Source organism: Peromyscus californicus, unplaced genomic scaffold, assembly GCF_007827085.1.
Source record: "Peromyscus californicus insignis strain IS unplaced genomic scaffold, ASM782708v3 Scaffold_15__1_contigs__length_86483966, whole genome shotgun sequence".
Taxonomy (NCBI): Eukaryota; Metazoa; Chordata; class Mammalia; order Rodentia; family Cricetidae; genus Peromyscus; species Peromyscus californicus.
The window spans coordinates 52,814,111-52,831,624 of NW_026294447.1; the positions used below are offsets into that span (position 1 = coordinate 52,814,111).

Sequence of the window (17,514 nt, forward strand, 5' to 3'; positions counted from 1 at the left end):
GACAGCAACAATGGCCATCCCTGTGCTGAGCAGAGCCCGCACCACCCACTGGATCCCGTGCCACACACCCACTCCATGTTATCACACCAATCTTCACAGCCATCACAAAGCAGATGACATGATCACTCTCCCCCAAACTCATTGTGCGAGGGCTCCTTTGGGCTGCAGAGAGGGGCTGTGTTATCACTGGAAAGCAAGCATGCACCACGGAGCAGAAGGGCACCCTCTTCTGCAGCCACTTCTGAGCTCTAAGTAGGATGGAGGATGCCAGGTGTCGGGTATCATGGATGCCTCTGAGGATGGGGAAGCAGGGAGGTGGGTGGTGGGCAGGAGCCAGGATGACATTCTGCATAAATAGCTGCCTTTCTCCACAGCTCCCAGGTAGGGAATCAGCTTACAGAAACATCTTTGCTTCTCATCTTCTGACCCCCTCGGTAGTCCTCCATCCTGAGCTTGGTCCCTTCTACCTCTTGCCTGCATGCTGGGTACCTGTGTTGCATGTGAGGTCCCCAGTGTCAGACCCCAGAAACAGCTCTAACCCATGTCTGTGCTCTGCCGGGCAGAGACACAAGTTGAAGCCATGTCACTGTACTTGCTAACCTTCCCAATGCCTTCCTCTCCTCCTCCTGCATCACTGCAAACTCTACAATGTGGGAGTGATTGATTCTTCAGCACACCCCAGCCTCAGGGCTGCTTCTGCCCATAGTAGGTGCTCAGTTCAGTTAAATGCCTGCAGACTGACTCATAGAGTAGGTGGTGAAGAATGGACATCCACTTAGAAATTCCAACAGCCTAGTGCCCTGGGCAGGGTGCCCACATGGTCTACAATGCTTTTTTAAATATTCCTGCACAGATAGGAATGGGCGGCCATTGTTTTTATTTACATTCTAAGGTGCTTAGGTAGCTGCCATGCAGCCGGCTCAACCATCCACCCTGCAGGCTGATTAGCACTGGAGAGCCCATATTCTGCACACCGTAGCCAGGGAGAATACCCAGCGAGAGCAATGAATGGTTTAATGGAGAAAGGAAGATGTTCCGTTGAGGAGATGCCTGGTGTGTAAGATGCAGAGCTTGGCTAGAGCAATGGTTCCTTGTCTTGCTGCTGTGACCAGAAATCAGCCTGACAAAAGCAGATTAAGAAAGCAAAGGTTCCTTCTGCTTCTTGGTTCGAGGTATAGTTCAGAGACGTCTCAGTGGCCGGAACTAGAGTCAGGGGGTCACATTGCATTCATAGCCAGGAAGAAGAGAGCAATAAATGCTTGTGTCTGGGTTTCTCCTTTATATTTAGACAGAGACCTCAACCCAGAGAATGACATCCCTCCACATTAAGCCTTTCTACCTCAATGGATGGCATCTACATAACCCCTCGAAGACACACCCAGAAGCTTCTCTTTGTTTAGTTGACAATCAGTCCTAACCATCACAGCCTAAAACATCATACATGTGCCTCTGGAATTGTATGAGCAGGCTAGTGCCTGGTGCTCTGGGTTCAGAACTGGGAATCTGTTCTGATGCTCTAGTAACCCTGGGCTCGATTACTATATCTGCCTTTAGAATATTGTTAATTATCTTGGGTGAAACACTCATGCCAGGGTTAGTCATTCTTGACATTCTGTAGCTGATGATTTTGAAGTCATGGGCCAGCCCATGCAAAATTCAAGCCTTCCTACCTGTGTTTTGCTTCCTGTCCAGCAGAGGGCACCCCACCTGACTTCCTTCTGAAAGCAGGTGGCAGTCCCCAGCGTAAGTCTTTCTGGTCTGTTTCTTTCTATGTAACAGAGCATGGGGAAGCCAGCCTGGGGTCCCTGTGTGACACATGTGGGGTGGTGGAGCACAAGTACCTCCATAAAAGGAACTCCAGCTTTGCTGGAGGCTGTATGGGACACGTCAGTGCTGAGAAATGAAGTGGCCAGGAGCCCACCTGGGACACCTGGCAGTGGGGGCAGAAGGGACCGTGCGGAATGAGGCAAAGGCAGCTCACTGGGACCAGGGCGTTCAGTATGGCCTTCAGGATACACCCGACTGTTGTCACTACAAACAGCCACAGCCAGGGAGAGGTTGCGTGCTCGAGGACTGTGTCACAGGACTGAAAAGGTGACTGCATTTGAAGAGGTCTTGACAACCCATACTGCATTGACACTCGCTATGTACCTGCCCCAGAAACCCTGTGGGCTTGCTGTTTCCATCCCTTCCCTGTTTTAGGTGGTCTTCCTGGGAAGTGTGCGTTCCTATGCAATCCTCTCCCCATTTACCTGAGTGCCAGTATCTACCTTTGCATCTCTGATGGACGATGCTCCAGCCGCAGGGCCTCCCCACTGTCCCTCTGGTACTGGCTCACTGCAGAACCCCTTAACACTCTCTTGCCTCTCCTGTGAGTGTTCTGACTGTCCTGTACAATCTCCACGGCACTTACCTGAATTTGTCACAATGTCTTTATCCACAGCTTCATTTCATCCCTATTGAATGTCTCTCTCTCCCAGCATGTCAGGAACCTTGTCCTTGAAGAGCTCAATAGGCTGAACCAATGAGAGCATCACGACTGACAACCCGGCCACTCAGAGGTGAGCCATGCCTCACTCTCAGATAGGACCCTGGTGATGGGGGTGGGGTGGGGGTCTGTGGTCACTATGTTCACGTCTCAGGTTTATTGAATGCAGTGCTGGAAGCCAGCGATAGAAGTAAGGACACAGATCTCTGTGTGCCATCATTCCCGAGAGCACTGAGGAATGGGCACCCCCCTCCCCACGCGCGCCTGCCCTGCCGTTGTCCCAGAAAAGGCTGTGTGGGAGAACGAGTGAGAGGGACACTGTTGGGGTGACCAGGCTCTATTGCCACTGGGCTCATTGAGCCTCCAGAGTGCCATCCCTGAGGCAAATGTACCCCTGTTGGGGTCAAGAGAGCCAGCCTCAAGCAAAGAAACAAGTCTTGGTATCACCCAGCAAGCACCACCTAATATATGCCTTATTTCTTGTGCATCACCAGTGTGAGACCAGGCAACAGTTCACTTCCCACCTACATCTTCGTGGGATTTTCCACTTTCCCTAGAAAGAGAAGAGATTCTGTACTTTTATCTGAAAGCAGTATCAGGAAGGGCTCGTTGAAGGAGATGACCGAAGAAGGGGTGTCTCTTGAGCGGACTATAAGCTTGGTGGTGGTGGCTGCCGCGGCTTCTGTCCCCTCTTCACTGACGTCCAGCACAGCCTTGTGAGCAACCTGTAAAAAGGGGGGTTTGGGCAGATGTCAGTGGCTCCCATAGAAGCTGTGCCATGAGTCTGGTGTAACCAAATACTGATGCTGTTTTCTCTTCTAGGGAGGAGGTTTTAGCCTGCTACCGCTGGTCAAGCTACAGGATGGCCTGGGAACCACCTGTAAGGACAAGCAATTGTTTTCCCAGGTACCTATGAGTGTTCTCCCTGGGTAAAGCTCTGCTGGGCTGATCATATCCCATGACGCTCTTTCAGCCAATGACAAAAATGTCTCTAGAAGCACATCTGACCATCACAGTCTATTATCAAATTAACGTATTAAGCCCAGGACCAAAAACCTGATGGATCTGGACTTGGATATGGATCGAGGCTAGACAGTGAATAAAGAGACCTTCTGTGGGGTGTGGGGGCACACCGGCCACCTGCCAGGCTAAGAGTCTTCAGATGCAACAATTGCTATGTCATGTGGGACTTGAATTAAAAAATTCCTCACAAGAGAACAAAAAATCTGGAGTTTTAGATCCAGACTCCTCCCCTACTTCAGGACAAACGTCCCATCCACAGGTACAAAAGGCACCTGGGCAGTGCCTTTTATTACATGGGCTTGGGAGTTCAGCTGTTGGCAGGGAAGGAAGGGAGGCCGGATGCCCACTGTTCTTACACGGCAGATATGTGGCAACAGTGTTGCTTGCTAGCAACACATTGGCTCTTCAAAGAAGCAAAGATTATTTGCTTGAAGAGGGATTATGGGTACCTGTGAGTCAGATTGTGGTGGCCATAATGGCCCAGGCCTGGCAGCCATGAGGCTCGGCCTTTCCTTTGGCCATCAAATACTTCAGCCTCTCTAGTCACCTTCTCAGTAAGATGAGAGTCCTTTGTTAGCTGTCTCTTCCAGCATGGACTTTCTTACAAACATCTCCATCAACTTACTTTAGAGACCTGCAGAAAGCGCGTCTTTGTAATTCCGGAAAAGTCAGCATTTGCGTCAAAGGCATCGCGGATCCCCATTTTGGGGAGGATAGTTTCCAGGTTGTAGGAAGCAGAAATGGAAAATTTGGGGATGAACACTTTGATCCACCTATGCAGAACAGAAAGGGAATAAATGGGGTCATGATGTCTCCACCTCTGTTTCCGTGTGGCATTTCTGGAGACTTTGCTCTCTCCAGCACATTGGTGACTGCTAAAGCAGTCCCCACATCCCAGTCCCAAACTGCCAGGCTGCTCTGTCTATGAGCCTCCCAGCTGAGCAAGCCCTTCTCTGGGGATCAGAATAAAACATGAGGACCCTATAATCAAGTAAGAACTGGAGGTGAGATGATGGTTCAGCACGGGTACCACAGTAGAGATCCGGGGTGACATCAGGAAGTGATGGTGGCTCACCCATCAGCTACATCACCTGGCTGTGCCCAGCAGGACTTCCTGAGACAAGAGTGCCATGCTAATCTCCCAGAGAGACAAAACCCCCCCAGAATGTTGTACTGTTGCTGGGAATATACATACACCCTCCCTGTTTTCTGGGAATATACCTACACCTGCCCTGTCCAATATGGTTGCCACTGGCCAAATGTGGCTACTGAACAATCTGACACATGCCTACAGCAAAGAAGGAGCTAAACTCTTACTTTAATTAATTTATTTACTTACACTTATTGATTGATGGGGCTTGGTGTCACGTGTGCAATAAATTGTGTGTGTGTGTGTGTGTGTGTGTGTGTAGGTCAGAGAACAACTTTTGGGAGTCAGTTCTCTGCTTCTAACTTCGGGATATTGGGGATCAAACTCAGGTTGTCTGGCTTAGAAGCAGGAACCTGTAACCCCCTGCCCCCCAGCCATCTCACTGTCCCTTGACTTTATTTTATTTTACTTAATTCAGATATAAATGACCGTATGTGGCTACCATATTGGATAGCACAAACGTAGACTTTGGCATGATATCTTCTCTTGCAATATTTCCTCACCACAGAGCAAACACCACCATTTATTGAGCATTTACCATGAGCCACTATCCTGTGTACGTTCAGCAACATTTCTCTCGTTTCTAGAGATGGTTAAGCTTAACTGTAGTGCTTTGTCTACATGTATAGGCTTAGTTTCTCACAGATGTAAAAGCACAAGTTGTTGGAGAGATACCTCAGCCTTCATCTGTCAAGCCCCCTTGACACCTAGGACTACAGATGACTCCCTCTTCTGCTGACCTGGGCATCTGCATTCTCTGGCTCCTTCTGGTCTACCTTCCTTCAGTCTTCCCCATACTGTGTCTTCTTCCTCCACCCAGCACTGGTGCAGAGAAGAGAAGAAATCCTGAAAGTGCCCCTTGATTCTTCAGCTCCCATCTTTATCAGTGATGTTGCCTCCATCAGAAATGCTGCCCCCCTCCAGTCTCTATGGGTTTGTGTCCCACCTGAGCCAGGCTCAGTGAACTGGGACACCACTTGACCTGGGGCAATCCCCTCCAAACAATGTATCTAGCAACCCGTTGGCCACCTAGGACCCCTGACCTGCACAGAGTTGAACATACAGCTGCCTTAATCAATGGAATAATTTACTTTCCTTAAAAACCCCTTGATAACATGTCCCAGAACACAATCAGGAACTATAGGCAATGGACCTATCTAGCCTAGACTGGTTTGAGATGCATATTAATAAGGCAAACTATGAACTTTTAGGGAGAGCTCCCTATTTAGCAACTCATATCTATGCATAATTGGGTATGCATGTGATTAAAATGAGATGCGTATACGAAGAGAGATGAACAGCAAAGAAATGATTGACTATCTGACCTAATCTATCAAGCAAAATGGGGAACCACCCTTGCTGTGCCCTTAAAAATCAAACTCTTCCTCCTCTTGAACCTCATAAAAGGAAGCTCCAAACAATCGGGCCTTTGAGTAGCCTCAGTTGTGTGGCCCACTACCGCCCTTGCCAGTCTGTTTCTTTCTGATCTGTATTATGGCTTTGCTTTGAAGAAAGTTTCCTTGCTATTTTGAAATCTATGTGGTCTTGTATGCTGTGGGATGATCTGTATGGCAAATGTGTTGCTGATTGGTCAATAAATAAAACACTCATTGGCCATTGGCTAGGCAGGAAGTGTAGGCGGGACAAGGAGGAGAATAAAGCTGGGAAGTGGAAGGCTGAGTCAGAGAGACACTGCCAGCGGCCACGATGAGAAACAGCATGTGAAGATGCCGGTAAGCCACGAGCCACGTGGCAAGGTATAGATTTATGAAAATGGATTAATTTAAGCTGTAAGAACAGTTAGCAAGAAGCCTGCCACGGCCTTACAGTTTGTAACCAATATAAGTCTCTGTGTTTACTTGGTCGGGTCTGAGAGGCTGTGGGACTGGCAGGTGAGAGAGATTTGTCCTGACTGTGGGCCAGGCAGGAAAACTTTAGCAACACTTGTATTCCATTTGAATAAGAGGCCAGGAGCCTGGAAACATCTAGCCCAGACCCTGGCCATCACCGCATGTCCATGCTTGTGGCTGGATGTCATCACTGCCCCCTTTGGAGCATTCCCCTGCTGAAAGCGAGCTCCTTCTGCTCATGAGCTCCTGGGCACTTTGCCTGTCTTCCTAGGACATTGGTCCTTATCTTACTTAAATGCCTGTTATTCTCAGTCTTTTCTTTTCTCTTCGATGACAAACACCTGAGGAGGATGAAGATGCCAGGGAAATCACACAAAGAGACTAAAAATAAATATTCAATAATCTTTTGTATCATATAATTAATTTCCTCTCTCTACAGTACGTGCAAAGCTAACAACATTGCTCTTAGCTGATGTTCATTAGGCACTTACTACTGCCCAGATGTTCTCTACCACTTTCTAAATAGTAATGTGGCTTCAGCAACCTCTAACTCCAGTGACTCAGTGACACTGTGACCCTCACTTTGCAAGTGAGCACCAAAGCTTTGATTAGTTTGCTTTCTTGCTTTCATAAACATAATTTCATAAAACTCAATATCACCTTGGCTTCTGGGGTGAACTCTGCTTGGGCATAATACCACAGTGACAGAACAGCTGTGCATTGTGGCCTTGGGTGATTCACTGTGATGATTCGAATGAGAAATGTCCCCCACAGGCTTCATCATGGAACACTTGGTCCCTGGTTAGCAGAGCTGCTTGGGAAGGTTATGGGGAAGTGCAGCCTTGCTGGAGGAGGGACGTCGCTGGGGTGGGCTTCAAGGGTTTAAAGCTTTGCCCCTCTCTCAATTCATTCTCTGTTTCATGCTTGCAGTTGAAGTTATTGTCTCCCAACTTGCTGTCATCATGCCTGCAGCTTGCTGGCATGCCTCTCTGCTATGATGGACTCTTATCCCTCTGGAACTCTAAGTCAAAGTAAATAGTTTCTTCCTTTGGTCATGGTGTTTTGTCACAGCAACAGAGAAGTAACTAATACATTTACCATCAAGGAGCCTGTTTCTGTCTGGGAAATGGGGGAGGGGGAGGGAAGGATAATGAAACTGTTTGTGTACCAGGTAATGGTGAAGTTCATGTGGTGCTGTGTGGCCACAGTACCAAATTCACCATCTGGCAGGCAGTGGAGGCTTGGTACACTATTAGTACTGAATAGCTACTACCACATTCCCCGCCCTCCACCAACCCGTCCTTGGATGAACAGCTCGTAGCAAACACGTACCTCTTCTGGAGTGAGCGGCTCCACTTTCTCAGCCTCCTGGCTGACAGGCTCTTCTCCAGCTCCCGCATCTTGCCCTTGCCAGGGAGGACGAAGAAGGCCACAGCATCCCCCCTGTAGTCCATCTGTAGCACAGCGCAGCCCAGCTCTCTGTCCACTCCAAAAGCAAACAGCTCTGTCTGTTGCATCATGGGAACGTGCACAGTGGTGCCCTCACTCAGAAGGAACGGGAAGCTCTTGATGGTGTTTGCAGCACTGAAGGGCTGTGTCCAGTTGGCTAGCATGGAGAAAGGAGAGAGGGAGGGAGTACGTCAGTGCAGAAGCAGAGAGGGCTTTATGTCCCTGCAACCTGTCAGGTGAAGACGTGGGTGGGGGGTGGAAGAGTCAGAGGGATGAGGACCCCTGAAAACTCACTTCTCCATAAAAACAACAACTAGATCACCAGGCCCAGAGTTTAATCACACACACACACACACACACCATACCATACACACCCACCCACATACATATATAACATACATATACATAAAACACACACACATACATACCATATACCATACACTCCACACACATGCTCACACACAGAGGTACAAACACATGCACTACACACACTACGCATACAACCCCCACGTATACATAGCACACACACCATCATATACTACACACATATACATACCATACACATATATCACATATCATACACACATACCACATGCCACACACACACCACAAAATACCCCACATACCACACCCACGCTTGCGCACACACACACAAATACACCACACATACCATACCCACCTATCTGCACATGTGCTGTCACATACACATACCATATACTACATACATATAACACTCCATACACACTTCCACACACACAAATACACCTCAAATATCATGCACATGCACACACACACACACAGAGAGAGAGAGAGAGAGAGAGAGAGAGAGAGAGAGAGAGAGAGAGAGAGAGAGAGAGCCAACAATGGTCAGAATCAATTGATTTATAACCCTGGAAAATCCTTAAACCCTTACAGCTAACTGAGAAACAAAATATGAAAGAAAATAAGCTGTGTCTTGCTAGAAGTTGTGAAACCTGTGATAATTCTAACATGCTCTAGTGCTAGACTATTCTCTGTTCTGTGTAGTCTTTAAAAATAACAACCAGCATTTGCAGCGAAATCAAGACAGGGCTGGACCACTTTAAAGACCTTTCACGAGTCAGGCATAGTGGCTCACACCTGTGATCCAGAACTCGGGAAGCCAGGGCTGGAACACTGAATTAGGGGCTGTCCCAGGCTACAGAAAGAGAACGTACTTTAAAACCACAACAGCCGTAGACTCATTCCCGAAGAATTGTTTTTATCTGACCTGCCTCCTGCAATACCGAAAGAATGACTTATCAAATCTGTCTGTCTTTAATCTGACTTGGAGTTCAGCCAAGGCAAATATCATTTCCCCAAGGACAATTGCCAAGGCAGTGGCAGGCGGAACTCTGAAACACCTCGGGCAGCACATAACAGCTGTGACAAATAATCCACTAACCACAAAGCTTCAGAGGACAAACTGAGAAGAGAGGGGGAAGCCCCTACCAACAAAAATGACCGAGTAATTCCCCTACATGTCCGCCCTTCCCTGAACATGATCCCAGTCTTTCAGAACTAGGAATCAAAGCCCTGTGGTGATCCGAGGAGAGTTCATCGAGACAAATGGCTGAGTCTTGATATGAATGGTCAGCTTGGTGACACCTTTACTGGCACAAGGCCATTCTTTAGCCATCCTACAGCTCGGCAGTAGTCTAGAGGGATTGTAGACTGGATTAGTGCAACCAGAAGAGAGGAACAGAGTGTGTGTGTGTGTGTGGGGGGGGCTATCAATGTGTCAAAGAACTACCATGGTGTGACGACCTGCATGGGGTCACACAACTGATTGAGATTACTCAGTGCCTAATGCCTTTTCCCTAGAGGTGTGGGAGTGTGTTTCAAATGCGATTACAGGCAAGCTCCTCACTTCCTGGCTGCCTGGAGGGTGGATAAGAGACAAGGAGGTGGGAATAGGGGGTGGGCTTTGGGGGGAGGCTGGGGGCAGGAGGAGGGAGGAGAAGGGGATCAGTGGTTGGTATGTAAAATGAATAGAAAATTTCTTAATAAAGATTTCTTAATAATAAAAAGAGATGAGACAACAGAGAAATGAACAATAAATATCTAAAGAATCAAGTGTTTACAGGAGATTTGGAAACTTCCAGCATATCTCAAACATGCAGAGGCCCCAGATATGAGCAAAGCTAATGGCAGCTTGGGAACTGTCTGGGCATTTCAGAGCTCTCACTGTCGGCAAGCCTTGGGCTGCACAAAGAGAAAATGAAGGGTGAGTCAAAGCTTTAGACTGCCTGAGTCTGAGTGTGGATGGCAGGCTGCAATATGCAGGCAGTGCCCCTCTGCGACGATTGGGAGATCTTCCAGCCAAGAAGACATCTGTGATTTCAAAGAATTCATTTGGAAGAAACAGGAAACAGTTACCACAATGAACAGCAGCAACAAGGGTGGACCCTCCGGAAGGGGGAGTGCATGTCTAGAACTGATTTACACTATTTACAGTGTTGGGCTCAAAACATACAAGGGGGCTAAGAGCACTCACTGCTCTTCCAGAGGACCCAGTTCAGCTCCCAGCTTACAACCTCCAGCTGTAGCTCCAGTTCCAGGGGATCTCACGCCCTCTTCTGGACAATGTAGGCAACTGCACTTGTCTACAAATAGTTACTGCATGACACATATATGCATACACATAATTAAAAATAAATGATAAAATTAAAAAAAACAAAAAAGGGAAATGAAAAGAAACAAGAAAGTAGGCCCCAAACATCAGGGGGTGGGGAAAGTTAATGAAAGTGTTCCTAAGGAAACCCAGATATGGCCCTTATTAATCACAAATGCCAAAGCAGCTATTTTGAACATGCTCAAAGAGCTAAAAGAAGGTGTATTTAATTAAGCATCTGCTCGCAATAAAAAAAAGATTTGAAGTCATTACACAGAGTTCAGAGTTAGAAAATATGGTAACAGAAATGAGAATGTCACTACAGAGACTCAACGGCAGATTAGAGGTAACGGAAGACAATAACCAGTGAGCTAGAAAATGTATCAGTTACGTGTATAATATGAGGAACACTAAGGAAAAAGATGGAGGAAGAGGAACAACGCATCAGACCTGGGACACACCGTCAAGCACAGCAATACACACTTTATGGGACTCCCAAAAGGAGGAGAGAGAGAGAGAGAGAAGGGAGAGGGTGGCTATGGGAAGAAGTAGCATCCAGAAGCTCCCCAAATCTGTTTGAAAAACAAAACAAAAACCTTGCAGCACAGTCAACGATTTCCAAACCCAGACATGTCGTAATCAGTCAAAAGGCAAAAGAACTTCACAAGTGACTTGTCACACTTCAGGTGGCCTCAATAAGATCCACAGATGATTTCTTATCAGAAAATGTGAGGATCGAACAGTAGTTGGAGGAAGCAAAACAAATAGGCTTTTACCTGTGCTCTGGGAGCCTCTCAGGTTGGAACGAGACAGTACCAGATCCATACAAATAAATACCAGACCTCAGTAAAGGAGAGTGTGCTGTTAAACACGAAACAGAAGCCTGGGGGTCATGTGGCCGGGAATCCTACTGTATCATTTGCTTCATTCAGAATGCCTGAAATAGGCAGGTTGCAGAGACATAAAGTAGATTGCTGGTCTCCGGGAGGAAGAGCAGGAGTTGGGGAGCAATCGTCCTTATTGGGGGGAGATGGGATCTTCCTTCTGAGGGGGAGAAGGTTCTGTGGAATTACAGAAAGTAACTGATATCTGTCTTCAAAGCTGCTGCTCATTGGACATCAGAACAGCACTCCTTAATACACTGTGTCCTGGTAAACAGCAGAGAACTAGACAGATGTGAGTGACAGTCACCTACTCCCAACCCAGCACGGCCTCGGTGAAGATGCCAGCAACCAAAGACACTGACTTGAACACTTTAAAACGGTCTTATGCTGTGTGCATGACCCCTCATTAGAAATAAACCAAACTGGGTAATACATAGCAAACAAGATAACTCACAAATGAAGAAAAGCGGGTCTGTTTCCTTTCCCTCTTTTCTGTGTTTGATGGATGTGTGGGTAGATAACTAGATTAATGGGCAGACTGGACTGGTTAATAGAAAAATGGATGTATGGAAGAAAAGTCGGATGGATGAGCTGGTGGTTGGGTAAACAGAAGGATGGAGGGAGGGAAGGGAGCACAGTGGGGAGGTGGAAATGGGGGGAAGGAACCATGACACAGTGGCACACACAGCTCTGAAGTGCAGGCACTCAGCCTTGGGCATGGTCCTGTGAGGCCATGTGTACTTAGTGATTGCCCAGCCAAGCAGCATAGACGGGCACACACTTAGTCCTTGGCAGATCTTTTACAGCAACACACTTAGGACTGTGGAACAAGGCTGGGGGTGGGGGAGGGGCAGAGGTAGAATACGAACCCAGGGCTGGATGATTTCAAAGCCCATGCTCGTACAGCTTGGGAACAGTGCCATTCATGACGGTGTCTTTGTAAACAGCTCTTGTGAGTGACAGACCAACTTGTCCACATTTCCAAACCTTTGAAACTGTTCTCACTGTAGGGATGGCATTTTAAACCGGCCTGTCAGGGACCCTTGTGACACTGCTCTAAAGTTTATAGGGAGTAGTAAGGCAGGTGCTGGTGGCAAAATACAAGCTCTTTGTCTCCCAAATAGTTCCAGAGCACATTTCGGGGTCCTCTTTCCTGAGCTCAGTGTCAGCTAGGTCTTTGGCACAGCCCCTTGCTTCATGCTAAGACAGAGATGATTGAGGCCCCATGTCAGTTACTGAATGGCAGCTGGGAGAGTGAAGTCTGCCAAGGATGTACAGGTAGCTGCTTGCAAAGCTCATGAGAACTCAGACACACCCTGCCGTCTAGGGCTTGTTTTACATACTTGTTTCCTTGACTATACAACACCAAGAAGAAAAGAAATGTAGGGCTAGGGTTGTGTCTCTGTTGGTAATAGATTTGTGTGGCACACACAGAGCCCTGGGTTCAGTCCCCATTGCATAAATGGGGCGAGGTGAACACACCTATAATTCCAGAACTAAGAAGGTGAAGGCGGGAGAATCAGACGTTCAAGGTCGTCCTTAGTTACACAGCACGATGGAGGCCATCTTGGAACACATAAGACCCCGACTCAAGAAACAAATAAACACCCAAGTAAATGGAAAGGAAAGGAAAAAAGAAAAGGTAAATGAAGAAAAGAGAAATAAAAGAAAAGAGAAACTCAACCTCACCTTTAAAGAAGATATGGTTCACCAGGACCATGGCTGTCTGAGAGTCAAGGTCTTGGATTACATCCACCACCTTCCCTTTGGTCTCCTTCTCCACATAGCTGTTGATCCGTGCCTGGGCAGTGACAGCGTTTGAGAAGTCTTCAGAAAAGACTTTTGTCCCATAAAGCTTCTTGACCCGGTCCAGAAAATTGGCCTGCAGCTGCAGCTCCTTCCTGATGAAGAGAACACTTCCCATCCGCAAGTCCCGGTCTTTGTGGCATGCATTCAGTGAGTGGACCAGGTATTCGAAGCCCAGATGGATGGTGGGCTCTGGCATGCCCATGAGATCGAAGCCAAGACTGCGGAGGATCTGCATCTTGGTGGTTGAGCGGGCCCCCAGGGACAGCATGGCCAGGGAGGTAGAGATACTCACAGGAGAAAAGAGGACATTCTGACCTGGGCTTTCCTGAACCAATCTCCGGTACAGGGAGAAGGCGAACATGGTGTTGCTGGGAGACACCTTAGAGGCTGGGTTGCTCTTCATGGAGGGAGGGCGGGGGGACTCTCTGTTGCCGGGATTGGAATTGGATAAGGACATGCAGAAGATTGGAGCAGTGAAGCCAACCCATAGGAGAACTCGGTAAAAAGAAGAGCCCATTTGGAAGGAAGGAAGTCTGTAAAATAGAAGGGACCCATTGTGGGGAGGTAAGCTGAGGCCCAGGTGGGGCCTCACACTCTTCTATGGAGTCTCCTTGGAGCCTCATAGAAATCCTGTGGAGTCAGTGCTGTGTACTTTCTGATCCTACAGTGAGCAATAAGGCCTCCTAAGGGTGTGGCTATGCAACTTGGCACAGGTCATAGGTGAGGCTCTGCACTAACTGGGGTACCAGTTAGGGCTCCATCCCAAAGCCTGGGCTTTTCACTGTTCCTGTTTCCTCCACTTATGCTTTCAACCATCAGGACACTGAAAGTGTGTTACCTTGCGAGCATGAGGACCAAAGATATGATCTTCAAAGTCAGGAGTGACTGCCAGACCTTCGGAGATGCCTCTACATTTTCTTAGCCCTTCTGGATGGATGGGGTCTTTGCCTCCCTGCCCTGTCTATCCCCAGCCACCTGCATTTCCTGATTTATGCATGCCTCTGGAAACATGGAAACCAGGGCCTGGGGCTGTAGTTCAGTGGGTAGAGCATTTACCTAGCATGCACTAAGTTTTAGGGTTCCATCCCCAGCACCACATAAACTGGACATGGTGGCAAACACCTGCAATCCAAGCACTACTGGGAGGTAGAAGTAGGAAAATTAGAAATTCAAGGTCATCTCTGCTACAGAGGAGTTCAAGTCCAGCCTAGGCTACACGAGACCCTATCCCCGCAAAAGGAAAGCAAGCCAGCCTTTAGTTCCAGCACTAGGGAGGTAGAGGCAGAAGCAGGTGGATCTTTGTGAAGCTGCAGCCAACCTGGCCGACACAGAAACTTCCAGGCCGGCCAGGGCTATATAGCGAGACTCTGTCTAAAAAAGAGGCAGGTATGTATGATAGGGTGTGTCTGTAACCCCAGCACTGGGGAGGCTAAGGCAGGAGGACTGCCATGAGCTCCAGAGCAGCCTGAACTACATAGCCAGATTCTGTCTCAAAGTAAGGGAGGGAAGGGAAGGAGGACAGAGGGAAGAGGAAAGCATGGAAGGGAAGGAGAAACCCAGAACAAACTGTTCTTGGAACTATGAGTTCCTAGTGCTTTTGAGTAGCTGGCTCCAGTCAGGGCTGCCCACTTTCCTCAAGCCTCAACTAGAAAGACATTGGAATGTGAGGAACGGGGGAGCAAAGTGTTAGAGTGAATTAAGCTTGGTCTAAATGTTTTTCCATACTCAGTGAACTGTAACCCAACTTGTTATGTAGACGGACTGTAACCCATCAGTGTAAAAAGCAGAGGGAATGTTAGCCAATCACAGACAGCCAACTGTTCAAACCATGGGCAGATCAGGTGGTCACAAACCAATCAGGCTGCCCCCAGCTCACTTGTATTTTCTATACATCACCTGGTGTCACTATGAATTAAACCTGTCCATGTGGAATTTTATTTTATTGTATTGTTTGCTTTCTGAGAGAGTCTCCCTAAGTAGCCCAGCCTGGCATGAATTTGTATTTCTCCTGCCTCCACCCCCCAAATGCTGAGATTACAGGTAGGTACCACCATGACTGGTAGCTGGAGAACTCTGAATGGTTTCTTATCTGGACCATTGCCTAATTCTGTCATTATAAATAAAGCTGATTAAGGTCTGCAAAACCAGGGCTTGAGGAGATAGCTCTCAGTCAGTGAAGTGTTTGCCTTACAAATAAGAGGACCTCAGTTGAATCCACAGAGCCCAGGTTTAAAAAGCCCAGCATGTTGATGCAACCTTATAATCCCAGCTCTGGAGAGGCAGAGACCCACAGATGCTTGGGGCTTGCTAGCCAGTCAGCCTAGCCTACTTGATGGATGCTATACCAGCAAGAGACCCTGTCTCAAAAGCAAGGTGGATGATGCTACCCATGAGGTGACACCCAGGATTGTCTTCTGAACTTCACATGCGTGGGAACACATTTGCATATGCACTCGTGCACACTCATATACCTGTACACACACACACACACACACACACACACACACACACACACACACACACACACACTCGAGATATTCAGAGTTAGATCTGCTGCCATCTTCTCTTTCAGCAAGAGAAAGTGCCTCAGTGGCAGTAAGAAGCTCCAGTGGAGTAGGACTGGGTCTACAGTAACTCTGACATTCATCACAGGCGAGGGACCCAGCCCAACCTGTCTTCAGGTTTGTTTTTGTAAACAGGAGTCAACCTTATAGGGTTAACCAAATGAGTACAGTGGGTGCTCTTTAAATGACTTCCATCATTGCGACTGCTTTAATTGACTTTGACAAATTTAATTTAGGGTGATTTTGTGCGGCGGTCATTTTAGGCATCCCAGGCCTGTTCAGTTCCTAAACCACCCCCACGACACCTATAAGAGTTCTGCTTTAACACGCTTGTACAGAGGCCCTGTGGCTTGGCTGAGATTCTGTGAAGGAGGTAAATAGAGGACTGAAAGGCAGTGTGGGATCTGGGCCAAGTCAAAGAGGAAAAGAAAACAGCACATGTTCCAGCAAGTCATGACCTTCTGAAGTCTATGCCAGAACATTCTCCTTATTTTATAACTACTTCTCTATGGTCTGGATAGCCTTCACTCTATCACCCTTTTATAAGTTCCTTACCCTCTGTCAAACTTTGCTCTCTGATCACTTACACTACAATGTGAACAACTTCCACTTATTCTTGTCATGAGAACACCTTTAAATTTCACTTCTGACTGAGAAGGAAAGACTTCACTCCCCAAACAAGAATTTAGCCAACAAGTAAAAACAATAATTTCATCAGACACAGGGAAGGGAAAAGGCAGGAGGTCCTTGCAAAGAACCACAAAAATATCCACATAGTTACTCATCTATGTCAAATCTGGCCTGATGGGATGGCCGAGCACTTCCTGTAGCATCTGATATGATTAAACTTAGAAGGGTCTGCGTGGAGAATCCTTTTACAAACTTCTAATCCTGTTTTGTAGTCTCGCATGTGTCTGTCTGGAAGTAGGGCTGTCTCTGTAAGTCACATTCTCCGGTCTCACTTCCTGGCTTCTTATCAGTCTGCTCTATGCTGACCCTAAGATGACCAAGCAGAGCTCAGTCTCTCCCTTCTCCAAGATACCACACTACAGGGTACCAGCCAAGCTCTAAACTGTACTCTACCATCACCTCTTTTCTCCCTTCCCCTCCTTCTCTCCTGCATTGTCCTGAAGGCTCTGTCCCCTCCCCTTCTGACTATGTGTCCTTCAATAGAATGGTCCCCAGAATCTCCACCATCTGTGCCTCCAGAGCCTCTTGGGCATGCAGACAAATACCCTCCGAGGGTTGGCCTCTCCTTTCCACCTCGATGCTCAGTGCTATGTCCATCTGTTTGCCCATACTTGGCAATAATAGCTGTCCACTGTTGTCAGGAGTGACTGTCATGAGCTATTGTGGGCCATGACACAATTACAGCTTATAGCAATTGATAATTCAGATGCCAACCCACCAGATGAATGATTCTCTGATGGCGGAACCCTGTCAGGCAGGGTCCACAGGGCCACAGGCTCTGAAAAACTGGTTGCTTTCATCTGTAATTTTACTTGTACAATAACAGCTATGATATCTCCCTATTACCATGCATTTTCACATAATGTGCACATGTAATCTCATGATTGCATCTCAATCTTATGGGCACACATATTTGTGGATGGTCAGAAAGATGACTTCTCATTTAGCTGTATAATTTTGATGAGTAGAAATATA

General features: G+C 47.5%; 1 protein-coding gene across 1 annotated transcript; it reads right to left on the reverse strand.

The window, feature by feature from the left end:
* Positions 1-3,012: 3,012 nt before the first annotated feature.
* Positions 3,013-13,802, reverse strand: LOC128110517 (serpin A9-like). Its single transcript, XM_052738209.1, has 4 exons — positions 13,166-13,802; positions 7,844-8,117; positions 4,137-4,284; positions 3,013-3,213 (listed from the first exon to the last, which is right to left on the reverse strand). The coding sequence occupies exons 1-4, from the start codon at positions 13,800-13,802 to the stop codon at positions 3,013-3,015; spliced, it is 1,260 nt and encodes a 419-aa protein (XP_052594169.1).
* Positions 13,803-17,514: the final 3,712 nt, after the last annotated feature.

Coding starts and splice junctions, on each gene's coding strand:
- LOC128110517 (XM_052738209.1), bottom strand. CDS start 13,802: ATGGGCTCTTCTTTTTACCGAGTTCTCCTATGGGTTGGCTTCACTGCT. Junction 4,285..7,843: donor AGCCGCTCACTCCAGAAGAG/GTACGTGTTTGC, acceptor TGTTCTGCATAG/GTGGATCAAAGTGTTCATCC. Junction 3,214..4,136: donor GCTTTCTGCAGGTCTCTAAA/GTAAGTTGATGG, acceptor CCCTTTTTACAG/GTTGCTCACAAGGCTGTGCT.